Source organism: Thalassophryne amazonica, chromosome 13 (assembly GCF_902500255.1).
Source record: "Thalassophryne amazonica chromosome 13, fThaAma1.1, whole genome shotgun sequence".
Taxonomy (NCBI): Eukaryota; Metazoa; Chordata; class Actinopteri; order Batrachoidiformes; family Batrachoididae; genus Thalassophryne; species Thalassophryne amazonica.
Genome location: NC_047115.1, coordinates 71,523,705 through 71,543,352, shown reverse-complemented (window position 1 = coordinate 71,543,352; position 19,648 = coordinate 71,523,705). Strand labels below are relative to the sequence as shown.

At 40.2% G+C, this 19,648-nt stretch overlaps 1 protein-coding gene across 1 annotated transcript in view; it reads left to right on the top strand.

The window, feature by feature from the left end:
- Positions 1 to 19,648, top strand: part of ret (ret proto-oncogene receptor tyrosine kinase) — an 86,121-nt gene that overhangs the window by 49,626 nt on the left and 16,847 nt on the right. The window contains exons 4-8 of the mRNA XM_034184549.1: positions 1,405 to 1,643; positions 1,754 to 1,949; positions 2,031 to 2,230; positions 6,844 to 7,150; positions 12,326 to 12,451. Coding sequence (XP_034040440.1) covers positions 1,405 to 1,643; positions 1,754 to 1,949; positions 2,031 to 2,230; positions 6,844 to 7,150; positions 12,326 to 12,451 — 1,068 coding nt within the window. The remainder of the gene's footprint in view (positions 1 to 1,404; positions 1,644 to 1,753; positions 1,950 to 2,030; positions 2,231 to 6,843; positions 7,151 to 12,325; positions 12,452 to 19,648) is intronic.

The following is a 19,648-nucleotide window of genomic DNA, read 5'->3' as shown; positions in this document are numbered from 1 at the left end:
GTACAACAGCGTCCATGCTGCGCCGATTCTCCAGCCAATCTCACACTCCATTGTCCCCTCACTGGTGAACAAGACCCTGAGGTACTTGAACTCCTTCACTTCCCTACATGGAGTAGACAATCCACTGGTTTCCTGCTGAGAACCATGGCCTCAGATGTAGAGGTACTGAGCCTCATCCCAATTGCTTCACACTCGGCTGCGAACCAACCCAGTGTGTGCTGGAGGTCACAGGCCGATGATCAAAATAGTCATTTTTTTTCATCGATTAGTTGTTGCTTAATTGCTGCAGCTCTAATCCTTACATTTACTTTAACTTCTGTTTCATTGCAGACAATATGAACCAAGGCTTTGAAACAGTTTGTGGAATGAAAACCAGAAACTCTATATTTTGTATGTTTCAGACCTGAATCCTTTTTTTAAAATAATGGCAACCGGTTAATATCGTTGTTTGTTTTTGTTTTGTTTTTTGTTCTTGAAAAGGTGTCAGTTCACAATAACCTGGTGAGGTTCATTTCCTGTTGTTCACTTATTTTGGTTGTTGTTGGCAGGACAAAGTGCTGTGTTCTGTGTTTCATGCTGAGAAATGCACCCGGAGCAGACAGACATTGAGGCACTTCTTTAAAAACACTGAGTTTAATGGCATTATTATGCTTTTTTTGGGGGGGAGGGAATTTTTATGTAATTTATTTTTGAGACAACAGATACCTAAATGGAATACACAAACACAGTGCTTCACTTTAAATATGCAGTAAGTCTATTTCAGGTGATCAGCGCGGACCCTCTTTCTCTTAAAAGGCTTTATTTTACTCAGTGTCCCACTTGCGCTGCATGCTGCAGAATGATGTATTGTCTTCTCCATTTTTCATGGAAGCATTACAGCTCCACATATAAATCTGGCATATACAGTGTTTTCAGTGTCTCACAGCTGACATGGAACATTATTTACTGGTTTGAGAATAATAACGTTAAAATGCTGTTTCTGTTTGTAACAAGCCAGTTGGGGAAAAAAAATTTGGTTCAAAGCCCTGGTATGAACCCAAGATATTTCCTGTTTTGAGTTGTCAGTTTAATTTCATTTGCTAATATATATTATTCTTGAATTTAAGGCATGCAGCACACACAAACACACATATCTTCAACCACGGGGGGACTGGAGCCTTTCTCAGCAGTCATAGGGCATGAGGCGGGGTACACTTTAGATAGGCCTGCAACACACACACACATTTTGTGGACCCACTCACTGACTGACTCCATTATGCCTGTGCATGCTCTCTAAGTAGAGGGAATATGATAGTCATCTTTTTTTTTTTGTCACAGTTGTACTGTAAAATTGATTTCAACATATTTTGTAGCAGTAATCTGCCATCACAGATCGAGGGTTTCCCCTGTCCCTCTTGGCTGCAGATGTCTTAGTACCATTTGCTGTAAATGACAACACGACAGAGCTCGTGGTGACTGCTGCTTTGGACCGTGAAGAGAGCGAACGCTACAGGCTGCTGCTGGTTTGCACAGTTTGGATAGAAACAGTCATGACCAAGGTTGAAACTTCACTGGATGTTTTTGTCAACGATGAGGATGATAACGCACCATACATAAATGGAACAGATACAGCAGAGGTCATCATCAGCTTCAATCGTACACAGGTGAGTAAACTTGTTTTATACAGTGGTTTACATTTTGTAGATCCTACAGGAGGGTAATTTTTGCTCTTTACGCCGGGATTAATTTTCATCACTCTCCTGTTTTTCTCCAGGGAGGCTCTTTTGGCACCTTGTCTGTCTATGACAGGGACTTGACACCAATCTATCCCATCGACCAGAGTCACAATAAATATGTGGGGACGTTACTCAACAGTGATCCGTGGGTCAAAGAAAAGTTTGACATACAAGGAACCTTCAGAGAAAAGAAGACTGATTTTGGCAGCATTCGAGAGACCATTCATGACTACAGTACGCAATCCAGGAGCCACTGAGGCATTTTTGTTTTGCAAGCACGCCACTTAAAATAAGTGTTCCTTTCCTTGATTTCAGCACTTGTCCTAAAGACGAACCTGTATGTGACTGAGAATCGAACCCTGCAGCTGGACTACCTGGTCAATGATACCACCTATCCTGGTCTACTGGGAACCGTCTTGCTGCACTACAACATCACCATCTTACCAGTCCAAATCCGCTTTGCCAACATTACCTACGTCTTCACAGTAACACGCAGGGCTTCAGTTTATGCACAAGTACGTATGACTTCTTTACATTCCATATCTATAATTCCTTTTACTTTTTAGTGGCTTGAACTGATCGTCATGAAAAATGCTGAAAGCATTATAACTTGCACAGTTTTCCTGTACTGAGTACAAATCTGGCTCAACAGGAGTTTACAGAATATATCCCGTTCATGGTGTTCATGGACAGGATTTCAAGGCCCAGTCAGGGAATGGAGGCTGTCCAGTTCATTGACCTCAGAACTGCATCTCTGCTTTTTGCAGATGATGTGGTTCTGTTGGCTTCATCAGACTTTGACCTCCGATGTGCACTGGGCAGGTTTGAGACTGAGAGTGGAGCAACTGGGATGAGGATCAGCACCTCCAAATCTGAGACCATGGTCATCTGTTGGAAAAGATCAATCAATCAATCAACTTTTTTCTTATATAGCGCCAAATCACAACAAACAGTTGCCCCAAGGTGCTCCAAGAGAGTCTGTTGTCCCCTCTGGGTCAGGGGAGAGTTACTGCCCCAAAGTGGAGGAGTTTACATATCTTGAGGTCTTGTTCATGTGTTGGGGTAAGCTGGAGCCTGAGATTGATAGAGGAATTGGGGATGCATCTGATATTTTGCAGATGCTGTATCGTTCCATTGTGAGAAAGAAAGAGCTGAGCCAAGTCAGTTTACATTCCTATCCTCACCTATGGTCGTTAACTTTGGATAATGACCAAAAGAACAAGAACAAGGTTGCAGGTGGAAATGAGAATCCTCTGTCACATGACTGGCTTTATACTCTGGGACAAGGTGAGAAGGTCGACTATCCAGGAGGGAATCAGAGTAGAGCCACTGCTTCTTTGCTGCCAAAGAAGCCAGCTGAGGTGGATGTCCACTAGTCATCTCCCAAGGAAGGACTTCCAGGCTCGTACAACTGGGAGGGGGCCCTAGGAGGACCCAAGACACACTGGAGGGGTTATATTTCCAAGATGCCTTTGAGAACACCTCGGAATCCCACAGAAAGAGTTAGGGGAATTGGATGAAGATAGGGAAGTGTATATACACACACACACACACACACACACACACACATACATATATGTGTGTGTGTGTGTGTGTGTGTGTGTGTGTGTGTGTGTGTGTGTGTGTGTGTGTGTGTGTGTGTGTGTGTGTGTGTGTGTGTGTATTGGTACCATATCATGAACAAAAGTGAATGAATATCAAAAGTCATGATGGACAATACAGAAATAGTGGATTTTTTAAAAAAAAATAGTTGCACTAAAAAGAATAAAACACCACTTAACTAGCTCGGTGAAATGTTCATCCACAGCCTTTGATCTGGTGATTTGTGCAGGTTATAGCTGCACATGAAGGTATTTTTTAACAAAATTACAATTATAAAGTTGCGTGTGCCTCATTAAAGGTCAACAGAAAAGAGCGTTCAGGAGCGGAACATCGGAGTGGTAATATGGCGGCCAGTTTGCTTCAAAAATATTGGCCAATGAGCGATCCAGTAATATATAGAGATCAGTGGTGGGGACACATAACTCGACAAACGCACACATCTCGACAGAACACCGTGACTAAGTGTAATCTGGCCAAAGAGAAAACACTAATGAACCTGCTGCACTCAGGTCCAACAACTGCAACACTGATGTCCTATTTCCTTTCATAGCCAGCAAAAAAATGTTCAACACTCTTGTAAGTGCAGTCTCAGTAGAATGATGTACCTTAAATGCTGAATATAAAGGCTCAAGAAGCTCATTGTCTGACAAATATGCTTGAAGTTGCTTTGCGAGCACTTTTGCCAGTGCCTTTAAAAAAAAAAACGGCAAATTGATAATAGGTTCATAGTTTGCCAGCAACCCAGAATCCAGACTCTAAAAGGTTTCATCACAGCCATCTTAAAAGGTGAAAGAACATAGGTGAGAGACAATTTTATAATATTCAGCAACTAGGGCCCAAACTTTATCCACAGATCCTTTACAGTCTTAATTAAGACAGGATCAAGAAAACAAGTAATACATTTGGAACCCATCACAATCTTAAACAGCACCTGTAAGGAAATTATATCTGTGTCAGATACTGACTTGGAATCAGACACCCCAACAACTGACAGTGGAAAGTTTCCTGTCATGACTAGCAAAGGCTGGGATATTTTATTTCTAATATCCTCTAGTTTATGATTAAAAAAACCTCCATAAAATCATCAGCTGAAAAAATTAAGACAGTATTTGACAGGCTTGTGCTTATTGTGGCCGAAAGACATTTTGAAGAATGTGAAGGAGGCAATAATTAAGAAGAAAAAAAACCCAACAAGAACAAATAAACCTCTCAGACAGATAGCATAAACCTTAGCAGTAGAAAAATCAGTGCACTGGTGGGCTGAACATCACCAAAAGGCCTGTAAGATCACAGAAGACAAAACGTGAATGATGTCAGAATTCTTTCCTCAGTCAAGAAAAACCCCTTCACAAGTTTGAGACAAGAACAATCTCAAGAAGGTCAGGATGTCATTGTCAAAGTCTTTAATCAAGTGATGCCTTCGTGATTGTAAATACAGAGAGTTTATGACGAGGTGAAAACCACTGGTAACACTCAAGTACACAACTGTCAGATGAGACTCTGGAAGATAAAGTCTAAAAACACAAGCCTTCTCCAGTAGTGGATCAAGATTGTTTGGTCAGAATAACATGCATGAGAATACTGGGAATGCAAGAGTATGGAAAGGAAAAGTAACAGCTCTTGATTTCACATATGGTACCTATATGGTACATACAGTATAGTACATTTAGTATAGTCCATCATCAGTCAAACATAGTGGCAACAGTGGAGCTGGGTTACTGGTGTTTATTGATGATGTGACTGCTGATGGAAGTGGCATAATGAATTCTTAAGTGTACAGCTCTACACTATCTGCTCTGATTCAACCAAATGCTGCCAAACTGACAGGATGACGCTTCACAGTGTAGATGGATAATGACCTAAAAAATACTGCCAAAGTAATCCAAGAGCTTCTCAAGGTAAAGAAATCAAATAGTCTTCACTGGCCAAGTCAGTCGTCTGACTCAGTCCATTACAGTATGCTTCACACTTACTGCAGGCAAAACGTAAGGTGGAAAGAACCCACAAAGAAGCAGTAACGAAAGGAGACTACAGTAAAAGCTTGGCAAAATATTTCAACGGAGGAAACCCTGCATTTGGTGACATCCATGGGTTCCACAGTTCAGACAGTCATTGACTGCAAAGTTAGTTGATCCAAGTATTAACAGCTAATTTTTTTTTTTAGTTTAGAATTGTGTTAGTTCTTTGGCCTTTGTAGATTCGGGTGTGGGGGGGTGTAGGGGAGGGGGGTAACTATATATAAATAAAAATGGCTGTAATTCCTTGATGGTTTCCGCACGATTCTTGGTAAACCTTTTGAATTAAAGCTGAATGACTACATCACTGCTTGATGATTTACTTTCAACTGTAAGTAAGTAAGTAAGTAAGCTTTATTTATATAGCACTTTTCACAGACCAAGGTCACAAAGTGCTTCACACGATATAAATAGACAATAAAAACAACACATACAAATATAGAACAATAAAATAAATTGACACTAAAATGCCAGTTTTAAAAAATGTGTCTTTAGTTGCTGTCTAAAAACATCCACAGAATCTAGTGAGCGAAGAGAACAGGGAAGCTCATTCCAGAGGCGAGGTGCCACAGCTTTAAAAGATCTGTCCCCTCGAGTTTTAAAACAAGTTCGGGGAACCATCAGCTCCCCCAACTGTGTTGTGGTGGAGTACAGAGGTAGAACTACAAAGATTATGTCACTGTCCAAACACTGCTTATCAAACTCTGTGTGATCCTTGATCTAATTTGAATCTTTTCCTTCCCACTGTCGCCAAGTGCTTGCTCACAGGGGGTCGTTTTGACCATTGGGGTTTTTACGTAATTATTGTATGGCCTTGCCTTATAAAGCGCCTTGGGGCAACTGTTTGTTGTGATTTGGCGCTATATAAATAAAATTGATTGATTGATTGATTGATTGATCTGAAATCTGGCTGTGTACATCTTGTAAGAACATTCTTTTAAGTCAGTACGTTTGTCTGTGAACATGCCACATCAGATTTTTTTACTTTACATTTAGGTTACTAATACACATGGTCCTAGATCTTATTCAGATCTGATTTGCATGTCACTAATATGAGAATAAATGGTTTCATGTTGGTCTGTAGCTAAGTGGAGCGGGTGGCTATGTAGCATAGGAATCACAGTCCCAGCTTCAGGCTACCTATTTATGTCGTTGGAATAGACACTTCCTTCCATAATTCTTCCTCAGTGTCATACTAAAATGATTTTCTGTCCCAGAAAGAGGATGATTTAATTTGAAGTTTTACACCCAGTTATGCTTTTTATTACATAGAATTCATGCAATCATTTTTAATGGGTCAAAAACATTACAGCCCATTTCATCTTGAACATGATGAAAGCCTGCCCTCTGTTGGCTAATAAATAACAATCCCAAGAGTAAAACATATCCATTAAAATTCTGAGTAAGGATACACTTATTCTAATTGTAGTTGTAGTTGGTGCTTTGCTTTCATGTTTATTCATCTATTAAATACCTCATTGCTTTTTGGCCCTCTTTCTATTTGCTCTCAGGTTGGTAGAGTGTGTGTGGAAAACTGCCTGCGGTTCGATGGCTTCAGTGTCACATACCGACTGGAGGTGCCGGAGAAGAACGTATCTGCTGACCTGCAGTCCTGCTACGCAGCCGTAAGCATCGCGCAGTGTCCCGGTGAGATGTGGGGACTGCTCTATGTGAATGACTCATTGGCACTCCGTAGGCCCGAGTGCCAGGATCTACAATACCTTGTTGTCGCTCAGGAAGAGCAAAAGCAGCTGCAAACCACCACCCAGATCCTCATCGTACTTGACGGAGAAGCTGCCCGTACAAAACAAGCAGCTGGTAATTTCAGATTTTACATTCTATTTTTTTAGACCTCTCCTTTGGAGGTGGAAAATACTAGATTAATTCACTCCTTAGTTTTGACCCTGGACAAGTTTGCTACATTCCTACATGGAGGTTTATCCTGGCAACCAATTCTCCTAGTCAACATGACGTCATATTTGTTTTGGGTACAAACATGCATACGAGCAGATGACTGGATTTTTTTGTATTTTAGTCATCTGTTGGGAGAATTTTGGTTTTGAGTCATTATCTGGGACAGAGATGTTTTTTCTTGTAAATTTATGACTTTATTATTGGAAATTCTTCTTGTCAGAGTATTTCTCTTCCAGCAAACTCAGTTATCCCCCAACATATAATCACACAAATTCAAACGTATAATAAAAAACATTCATAAACACATGCTTGAACAGGATTACAACTGTTTATGTGACTTAATACATTTTCTAAAAGCATTACCTGTGAGAGAATGCATTCCATAGGCTTATGTGCCATTTAGTTTATGACACCAGATTTTGCTGTTCTTTTTCAAGCACTGACCTCTCAAGGTCCACAAACTGGTAGCAAATAAAACTTAAGATCAAGCTTATTTTCTTGGTTTGTAGTACAACCAAGAACACAGCAATGCATGGAGCATGTTCAGTTCCTATCAGGAGGCTAAAAATATTTCACTTGCACATTGACGCCCGGCATGATTTCTGTTGTAACGCAAACAGATATGGCAGCCGCGTTGTTGTGCTCAGTCAGACTTGATTAATACAACTACATGTGGCTTTAATCATAAATAATACACCACCACTGTTGGCACACTTTGAAAAGAAAATAAGTTTAATGTAGGGTTATGTTTTGCTCATTTCAAGGTCATAGTACTCTACAGTTAGATTTTCCTGTCTATATTTTTGCTTTAAAAGATAATCATCAATAAATCAACCATAAAACACACAGGGACAAAAAAGGAGTACTGTTAGTGTGCTGATTACCACAAACCAAAGGTTATACTGTCTGATGACTTCTCAGGGGCACAGAGTATGCCCGCTCCCTGGTAACTCACAGGTCATGTCAGAATATAACATTCAGCCAGTTCAGTGAGATAAGAGGATGCAAAGACATTCAGTGCTTTTACACAGTCAGGTCCATAAGTGTTTGGACAGTCTTTTTGTAACTTTTCTCTTTGCACCACCACAATGGAATTGACATGAACTCGTCAAAATATGTATGTACACTAGACCTTCAACTTTAGTTCAGTGGGGTACTTAATGGTTACTCACATTAACCATTCTGGAGTGACCATTTGTACACACAGTTCATCCATTTTCATAGGCTATGAAAAACTGGACAAACTAAATATGATGATTATTGTTAAAACATATGTATAATCACTATTATCATATACCTATAAATGATACGCCAATATGATTGGATAAAACACTAAAGAATAAATAGCAATACACCCTTTTCGCGGACGGGTAATGTTTTTCATACCACCTGAGTAATCAGCCAATCCGAACAGCGGAGTGGCGCCACGACGAAGAGGCGCGGTCAGAGGAACTGTGAAATACTGGTCAGTCCCTATTAATAATTTCTTACGTGTCCAACCTCGTAGGTTGATTGTTAAAATTACATTTGTTAGTTCTAAAAGCCATCATAATTATTTATAGGAAAACTTCTTTTTTTTCTACTAAGGTTTGAACTTTGAGTGTTTACACAGGAGAGAAAAGTGAGAAAATGTTAATGCCTGTTTGAGAAAAGTGTATAAAGTGTGTAGTGAGGGGTTTTACAGCCTTAAAACATCTATAATAATTGTAAAAAATAAAGCTGACTACTTCGCGGATTTTGCGTATCGCGGGTTATTTTTAGAACGTAACTCCCACGATAAACGAGGGACCACTGTATATGATAAAATTGTTAAGTTGTTTTACCAATGAATATGGCTTCAGGTTGTATGGTTTTCTTCAGGGTGTATAAAGCCATATTCATTGGTGAACAACTTGATAACTGATAATATTACCAGGTTTTTTTTAGGCAAATCAGTGAATGAATGCAAGTGTAATATTTCTTGGTCTTCATTTACATCAATCATTAAATCAGCAGCCTAATGGAATTGTTGACAGCATCTAGCTGTAAGGTCTCAAATTGCATCCCATCCAATACCTGTAATTCTGTTCTCAAAAACACGGTCAGATCACTCTAGAAAATCCATATGTTTATGTAGGCTGTACATTTACTGTATGTCTGTCTCGAGTGCTTCTCCCTGTACAGTGGAGCCACTGAGGTTTGTGCAGCTAACAACATGGACTTAGCCATTACACCACTTTATTGTATGGTGTGTAATAGAACCTGGATTAGGATTTGTGGCATCTAAGAAAATTCCTCAATTTCCAGTTAGGTTACATAAAAATGGATTTATATAAAAACGTAACAATATATCTGATCACATTTCGTGTACAGTAGTGTTCAGAATAATAGTAGTGCTATGTGACTAAAATGATGAATCCAGGTTTTGAGTATATTTCTTATTGTTACATGGGAAACAAGGTACCAGTAGATTCAGTAGATTCTCACAAATCCAACAAGACCAAGCATTCATGATATACACACTCTTAAGTCTATGAAATTGGGCTATTAGTAAATAAAAAAGTAGAAAAGGGGGTGTTCACAATAATAGTTGCATCTGCTGTTGACGCTACAAACTCAAAACTGTTACGTTCAAACTGCTTTTTTAGCAATCCTGTGAATCACTAAACTAGTATTTAGTTGTATAACCACAGTTTTTCATGATTTCTTCACATCTGCGAGGCATTAATTTTGTTGGTTTGGAACCAAGATTTTGCTCGTTTACTAGTGTGCTTGGGGTCATTGTCTTGTTGAAACACCCATTTCAAGGGCATGTCCTCTTCAGCATAAGGCAACATGACCTCTTCAAGTATTTTGACATATCCAAACTGATCCATGATACCTGGTATGCGATATATAGGCCCAACACCATAGTAGGAGAAACATGCCCATATCATGATGCTTGCACCACCATGTTTCACTGTCTTCACTGTGAACTGTGGCTTGAATTCAGAGTTTGGGGGTCGTCTCACAAACTGTCTGCGGCACTTGGACCCAAAAAGAACAATTTTACTCTCATCAGTCCACAAAATATTCCTCCATTTTTCTTTAGGCCAGTTGATGTGTTCTTTGGCAAATTGTAACCTCTTCTGCACATCTTTAACAGAGGGACTTTGCGGGGGATTCTTGCAAATAAATTAGCTTCACACAGGCGTCTTCTAACTGTCACAGCACTTACAGGTAACTCCAGACTGTCTTTGATCATCCTGGAGCTGATCAGTGGGTGAGCCTTTGCCATTCTGGTTATTCTTCTATCCATTTTGATGGTTGTTTTCTGTTTTCTTCCACGCGTCTGTTTTTTTTTTTTTTTGTCCTTTTTAAAGCATTGGAGATCATTGTAAATGAACAGCCTATAATTTTTTGCACCTGCGTATAAGTTTTCCCCTCTCCAATCAACGTTTTAATCAAACTACGCTGTTCTTCTGAACAATGTCTTGAACGTCCCATTTTCCTCAGGCTTTCAAAAAGAAAAGCATGTTCAACAGGTGCTGGCTGCATCCTTAAATAGGGGACACCTGATTCACACCTGTTTGTTCCACAAAATTGACGAACTCACTGACTGAATGCCACACTACTATTATTGTGAACACCCCCTTTTCTACTTTTTTTACTAATAGCCCAATTTCTTAGCCTTAAGAGTGTGCATATCATTAATGCTTGGTCTTGTTGGATTTGTGAGAATCTACTGAATCTACTGGTACCTTGTTTCCCATGTAAGAAATATACTCAAAACCTGGATTAATCTTTTTAGTCACATAGCACTACTATTATTCTGAACACTACTGTACTTCACAAACAGTGTGTTTGCATTATTATTCAGTCACTTCAGTTTTTCAGTTTTCCTGACACTTTGTGAGAGCCAGACAGTGGAAAAAAAAACAAACAACGAAACCAAAAACAAAAAACCTGGCCTCACCATGTAGATTCACAGTCTGGCAAAGTTTGTAATCAGTGTAACAGTAAAACTGTGTAAATGCTGTGACCTCATGCATATTCATGGTACTAGTCAGCAGTTCTAGTCTACAGTATATCATGTCTCCGATTCAGCGTTTTACATGACTTTCAAACCTCAACACTAGATGTTGTCGAAAATTGCACCAGCAGCTTTGAGATATACAGGCAGGAGCAGGCCGTTCTCAAAAAGTGAGTGAGCGAGTAAGAAGGAGACAAGTGAGGGAAGCCACCAACACACTCATGACAGCTGAACACAGCGTAACATTTGTCTATTCCATCACCAGTTACACTTTACCGTAGAGCGTCACAGAGAAGAATTTTCTTAAAAAGAAGATGTCAGCGAAGACTTGAGCTGTTTTCTTCTATTAAAGACCTCTGATCTTTCTCTGCTTTGTGAGGCAATGTCAGCTATGACATTGAGGCCATGTGGTGCACTTCTCTATACATGATCCAGCACATAAATGCCTCAGTGTTGAGGACCCCAACAAATGAAAAGGCCACGGGGACATGGACGTTAAACCTGACTGCAGCAGACAGATGGCTGCTGTCACGAGTTGGGGTGGACCGCTTCTCTGCCTGGACTGTTGCCATCCAGGATCCAAGATGGATCTGTAGTGTGGAGGAGACAGTGATGAGTGACACCAGTGCATGCTGTAAATGACACATTCAATGACTTGGAAAAGTTCATGTGTCCATCATCTGACTTGTCTAAAGGAAACATTAGAGCAGGGGTAGGCAACCTGTTCCAGAAAGAGCCATGAGGGTGCAGGTTTTCTTTGCAGCCACTGACTCCACCAGGTGATTTCACTGATTAACTGATTCCATCTGCTCAAAGTGATATTAATCAGTAAAATCACCTGGTAGCGTCAGTGGCTGCAAAGAAAACCTGCACCCTCATGGCTCTTTCTGGAACAGGTTGCCTACCCCTGCATTAGAGGGACGACTTCGCTTTAGCAACGATTCAAGTAATTCTGTCTTAAGCTGATGGAGAGACTCTGACTGATGCTTTTACAAAGTTTCATTCATCTGCTGAATATCCCTATCACTCAGCTATCTTAAATCTTGGTTACTGATTCTAAATTCCCATTTGTGTGTGTTACTTACCAGACAAGGCCACTCCAGAGCAGCGCTTCCTTTCCTGTGCAGAGAGCAGACAGCGAGGAGACTGCGAGTCTGTCCGAGGCCTGGGAGCAACAACAGGAAGGTGCCTTTGGAGGCAAGGCACGGAGAAAGGTGCAGTTTTCTTCTTACATAATGTAGAATGTGTAATCTTAATCTTTACAATAAAAAAAATTTAAATTATTTCACACTGGTGTATAAGTTGCAGGGTCTCCCAAACAAGTAAAACACAACTTATACTCTGGAAAATACGGCATATAAATACATTTCTCCTTAATTATACATCCAGTGCAACAAATATTGGAAAGTCGCCTTCGTTAACAATAATAATAATTATTATTATTATGACTATTTATATAGGGCTTTAACAGGAATCAAAGCACTAAGTAAAATAAACTCAAATAATACAAGAATAAATATTAGTAACAAGAAGTACATGACAGCAATACACGAAAAAACAAAGAGCTGATAACACAGGAAAAGGTCTGACTTATACTCCAAAAATACAGTACTGCTAAAAAAAAGAAAGAACAATCATTTAAATTACAAATCAAACAGAACACAAAAGGCAAAGAAATATACACAAAACCCAATTAAAACATTTACATCAATAGCAACTTCAACTTATGCATAAAAAACTAGAAATTAAACAAAATAGAACCAGTTATATAATAGAATAGAGCCTTTATTGCCATTGCACACACACACACACACACACACACACACACACACACACACACACATATATATATATATATATATATATATATATATATATATATATATATATATATATATATATATACACACACACACAACAAAATTTGTCCTCTGCATTTAACCTGTCCTAATTGCAGTTAGACACAATCCAATCATTAAGAGCAGTGGGCAGCCACAGTCCGAAAAATGTGAGTTTTATGTTTAGGATTAAAAGTTTTAAATACAATCAGAAGGATCACTATTCTCCAACAAACAACCATAGTAAGCAAACGTTCTACATCCTACTGACGGACTAAACGTGCATGTAAACGTGCATGTAGCTGAAGTGGGTTACATCAGAATCTCAGAGTTATGCTTCACTGGAGCTGTCATCATCATCATCATCAACATCAAGTACCTCATGGAGTAATACTGCAGCAGGTGGTGTTGGAGGGGCTGCAGTTTTTTCTTTTCTTGAAGTAAAGTAATTAACAATTATGACATATTGCTTTGGGATTGTCATTTGTCCTTGAGGATATGAAGCCCACGCTTTGGTTCAATAAGCACCAAAAGGTGGCCCAAGTAGCTAATGTGCTCGCTTCTAAAACAGAAGGTTCCCCAGTCAAGAACACCTGTGCCCATTCTCCACATAATGTGGCGTCACATCAGGAAGGGCATTCACAACACACACACAACATTCTGATCCTCTGTGGTGAGAACCCGTTTGGTACCACACAAATTTACATTGTCACACTGTTCTTCTGCAGAGATTAAAGTTCTCTGTTGCTGTCAAATCAATTTTTTTTATATAGCGCCAAATCACAACAAACAGTTGCCCCAAGGCGCTTTATATTGTAAGGCAAAGCCATACAATAATTACGGAAAAACCCCAACAGTCAAAACGACCCCCCGTGAGCAAGCACTTGGCTACAGTGGGAAGGAAAAACTCCCTTTTAACAGGAAGAAACCTCCAGCACAACCAGGCTCAGGGAGGGGCAGTCTTCTGCTGGGACTGGTTGGGGCTGAGGGAGAGAACCAGGAAAAAGACATGCTGTGGAGGGGAGCAGAGATCGATCACTAATGATTAAATGCAGAGTGGTGCATACAGAGCAAAAAGAGAAAGAAACACTCAGTGCATCATGGGAACCCCCCAGCAGTCTAAGTCTATAGCAGCATAACTAAGGGATGGTTCAGGGTCACCTGATCCAGCCCTAACTATAAGCTTTCGCAAAAAGGAAAGTTTTAAGCCTAATCTTAAAAGTAGAGAGGGTGTCTGTCTCCCTGATCCGAATTGGGAGCTGGTTCCACAGGAGAGGAGCCTGAAAGCTGAAGGCTCTGCCTCCCATTCTACTCTTACAAACCCTAGGAACTACAAGTAAGCCTGCAGTCTGAGAGCGAAGCGCTCTATTGGGGTGATATGGTACTATGAGGTCCCTAAGATAAGATGGGACCTGATTATTCAAAACCTTATAAGTAAGAAGAAGAATTTTAAATTCTGTTCTAGAATTAACAGGAAGCCAATGAAGAGAGGCCAATATGGGCGAGATATGCTCTCTCCTTCTAGTCCCTGTCCAGTACTCTAGCTGCAGCATTTTGAATTAACTGAAGGCTTTTCAGGGAACTTTTAGGACAACCTGATAATAATGAATTACAATAGTCCAGCCTAGAGGAAATAAATGCATGAATTAGTTTTTCAGCATCACTCTGAGACAAGACCTTTCTGATTTTAGAGATATTGCGCAAATGCAAAAAAGCAGTCCTACATATTTGTTTAATATGCGCATTGAATGACATATCCTGATCAAAAATGACTCCAAGATTTCTCACAGTATTACTAGAGGTCAGGGTAATGCCATCCAGAGTAAGGATCTGGTTAGACACCATGTTTCTAAGATTTGTGGGGCCAAGTACAATAACTTCAGTTTTATCTGAGTTTAAAAGCAGGAAATTAGAGGTCATCCATGTCTTTATGTCTGTAAGACAATCCTGCAGTTTAGCTAATTGGTGTGTGTCCTCTGGCTTCATGGATAGATAAAGCTGGGTATCATCTGCGTAACAATGAAAATTTAAGCAATGCTGTCTAATAATACTGCCTAAGGGAAGCATGTATAAAGTGAATAAAATTGGTCCTAGCACAGAACCTTGTGGACCTCCATAATTAACCTTAGTCTGTGAAGAAGATTCCCCATTTACATGAACAAATTGTAATCTATTAGATAAATATGATTCAAACCACTGCAGCGCAGTGCCTTTAATACCTATGGCATGCTCTAATCTCTGTAATAAAATTTTATGGTCAACAGTATCAAAAGCAGCACTGAGGTCTAACAGAACAAGTACAGAGATGAGTCCACTGTCTGAGGCCATAAGAAGATCATTTGTAACCTTCACTAATGCTGTTTCTGTACTATGATGAATTCTAAACCCTGACTGAAACTCTTCAAATAGACCATTCCTCTGCAGATGATCAGTTAGCTGTTTTACAACTACCCTTTCAAGAATTTTTGAGAGAAAAGGAAGGTTGGAGATTGGCCTATAATTAGCTAAGATAGCTGGGTCAAGTGAAGGTTTTTTAAGTAATGGTTTAATTACTGCCACCTTAAAAGCCTGTGGTGCATAGCCAACTAATAAAGATAGACTGATCATATTTAAGATCGAAGCATTAATTAATGGTAGGGCTTCCTTGAGCAGCCTGGTAGGAATGGGGTCTAATAGACATGTTGATGGTTTGGAGGAAGTAACTAATGAAAATAACTCAGACACAACAATCAGAGAGAAAGAGTCTAACCAAATACCGGCATCACTGAAAGCAGCCAAAGAGAACGATATGTCTTTGGGATGGTTATGAGTAATTTTTTCTCTAATAGTTAAAATTTTATTAGCAAAGAAAGTCATGAAGTCATTACTAGTTAAAGTTAAAGCAATACTCGTCTCAATAGAGCTCTGACTCTTTGTCAGCCTGGCTACAGTGCTGAAAAGAAACCTGGGGTTGTTCTTATTTTCTTCAATTAGTGATGAGTAGTAAGATGTCCTAGCTTTACGGAGGGCTTTTTTATAGAGCAACAGACTCTTTTTCCAGGCTAAGTGAAGATCTTCTACATTAGTGAGACGCCATTTCCTCTCCAACTTACGGGTTATCTGCTTTAAGCTGCGAGTTTGTGAGTTAAACCACGGAGTCAGGCACTTCTGATTTAAGGCTCTCTTTATCAGAGGAGCTACAGCATCCAAAGTTGTCCTCAATGAGGATATAAAACTATTGACGAGATAATCTATCTCACTCACAGAGTTTAGGTAGCTACTCTGCCCTGTGTTGGTATATGGCATTGGAGAACATAAAGAAGGAATCATATCCTTAAACATAGTTACAGCGCTTTCTGAAAGACTTCTACTGTAATGAAACTTATTCCCCACTGCTGGGTAGTCCATCAGAGTAAATGTAAATGTTATTAAGAAATGATCACACAGAAGGGGGTTTTCAGGGAATACTGTTAAGTCTTCAATTTCCATACCATAAGTCAGAACAAGATCTAAGGTATGATTAAAGTGGTGGGTGGACTCATTTACATTTTGAGCAAAGCCAATCGAGTCTAACAATAGATTAAATGCAGTGTTGAGGCTGTCATTCTCAGCATCTGTGTGGATGTTAAAATCGCCCACTATAATTATCTTATCTGAGCTAAGCACTAAGTCAGACAAAAGGTCCGAAAATTCACAGAGAAACTCACAGTAACGACCAGGTGGACGATAGATAACAACAAATAAAACTGTTTTTTTGGGACTTCCAATTTGGATGGACAAGACTAAGAGTCAAGCTTTCAAATGAATTAAAGCTCTGTCTGGGTTTTTGATTAATTAATAAGCTGGAGTGGAAGATTGCTGCTAATCCTCCGCCTCGGCCCATGCTACGAGCGTTCTGGCAGTTAGTGTGACTCGGGGGTGTTGACTCATTTAAACTAACATATTCATCCTGCTGTAACCAGGTTTCTTTAAGGCAGAATAAATCAATATGTTGATCAATTATTATATCATTTACTAACAGGGACTTCTGACAGGGAGATCTAATGTTTAATAGACCACATTTAACTGTTTTAGTCTGTGGGGCAGTTGAAGGTGCTATATTATTTTTTCTTTTTTAATTTTTATGCTTAAATAGATTTTTGCTGGTTATTGGTGGTCTGGGAGCAGGCACCGTTTCTACGGGGATGGGGTATTGCGGGCATGGCAGGGGGAGAGAAGCTGCAGAGAGGTGTGTAAGACTGCAACTCTGCTTCCTGGTCCCAACCCTGGATAGTCACGGTTTGGAGGATTTAAGAAAATTGGCCAGATTTCTAGAAATGAGAGCTGCTCCATCCAAAGTGGGATGGATGCCGTCTCTCCTAACAAGACCAGGTTTTCCCCAGAAGCTTTGCCAATTATCTATGAAGCCCACCTCATTTTTTGGACACCACTCAGACAGCCAGCAATTCAGGGAGAACATGCGGCTAAACATGTCACTCCCGGTCCGATTAGGGAGGGGCCCAGAGAAAACTACAAGTCCGACATTGTTTTTGCAAAGTTACACACGATTCAATATTAATTTTAGTGACCTCCGATTGGCGTAACCGGGTGTCATTACTGCCGACGTGAATTACAATCTTACCAAATTTATGCTTAGCCTTAGCCAGCAGTTTCAAATTTCCTTCAATGTCGCCTGCTCTGGCCCCCGGAAGACAATTGACTATGGTTGCTGGTGTCGCTAACTTCACATTTCTCAAAACAGAGTCGCCAAAAACCAGAGTTTGTTCCTCGGCGGGTGTGTCGCCGAGTGGGGAAAAACGGTTAGAGATGTGAACGGGTTGGCGGTGTACACTGGGCTTCTGTATAGGACTACGCTTCCTCCTCACAGTCACCCAGTCAGCCTGCTTTCCCGCCTGCTCGGGATCTGCTGGAGGGGAACTAACGGTGGCTAAGCTACCTTGGTCCGCACTGACTACAGGGGCCTGGCTAGCTGTAGGATTTTCCAAGGTGCGGAGCCGAGTCTCCAATTCGCCCAGCCTGGCCTCCAAAGCTACGAATAAGCTACACTTATTACAAGTACCATTACTGATAAAGGAGGCCGAGGAATAACTAAACATTTCACACCCAGAGTAGAAAAGTGCGGGAGAGACAGGAGAAGCTGCCATGCTAAACCGGCTAAGAGCTAGTAGCTGCACTAAGCTAGCGGATTCCTAAAAACACACAAAGTGAATAATGTGTAAATAATTTAGAGGTGATTCAGCAGAGGGAGTGCTTTAGTTAAGGCACGTGAAGATTACACTGTGAAACAAATCGTTATCTAGTTAACTAGCTCAATCTAACTGTGCAGATTAAACAGCTAACAGATACAGCAAAACACCGCTGTGCTCCGGAACAGGAAGTGATACAATACCGCAGTGAGAGCCAACCACCAGCTATGATGGATTTCTTTCAGTGAGACTGCCAAAAGGCAATATATGAGCTCAATGCAGATCCGACGAGAAAAGAAAAAAAAAAACCCAAGCCACAGATCACAGATCAGCTGTGTCTGTTTACTGTTGTGGAGAGTGGCGCTATATCCTGGTTTTGTGAGCTGTTACCACAACAGTAATCCTGTTCCCGTACATATCAGTGTTTGATGCAGTGAGTCCGCTGTTCTGCGCATCAGCTCCGAGTTGAAAAAACAGTTTCCGTCATATCTCCGTTCCACAGCAAAGAGCAGCTCACCTGCAGTGAGTTTGACAAAGACATTTTTACGTTTTTCTGTACCGTTCTGACTGTCCTCGCTGTGGTTAAACTAAAAACAGCTAAAGACCTGTGAAGCATTGAAGACAAATATTAATGCTTTTCTGGGCTAAAGGCAAAGAAAAGGTGAAAATGTGCAAAAGACGTCTGCGTGAGATGACCAACAGCTACTGTCCAGACTGTGCAGCCCTGTCTGATTCCATCCAGTGGAAGTCATCAGAATAATTACCAAAAGCTCATAAAAAGTATTGCAAAAAGTTTTTAAAAAACCTAATAGATTTTAATTGGTACTGAATGAAGTTAAAGCTGTAGAAAAGCTGTCCCCTTAAAATGTATTTATCTTGAAGTATTTAAATAATGTGTAGATTAAACTCTTTTGATAATATGATGCTGCATTAGAAAAGAGCAACAATGGTTAGTGAGTGAAATATAATGTTCAGCAGAACAATTTGCTGTTTTCTTAGCTGTCTCCACCTCGTATTACCTTAAATCCTAGGATGTGACTGTAAAAGGGTTTCTATAAAATGGCAGATGGTCAACATCTTATGATTTGGCTGGAGGAAATAATATATTTTTTTGCATTAATTCCTTCTTCTGCATCCTTGTAGTGATGTTGTGTGTTTCCTTGGTACCTGCCTGCATGTTTTCTATCCCCCTCTTTCATCTGTAGCCCATTAGCTATGTCTGGCACACAGTATGGCACCTAATGATTGGCTGAACAGACCTAACTGGGTTAATTAGCCATGATGAGATGAGGGAGAAAGGGAAAATATGCCAGACAAGTTGCCCAGTTTAGTGCAGATCACGTAATCCTAGTCTGTGTAATAATCCTTATGAGAACAAAGGTCACTGTCAGTGTTAAAAGCAGGAGCT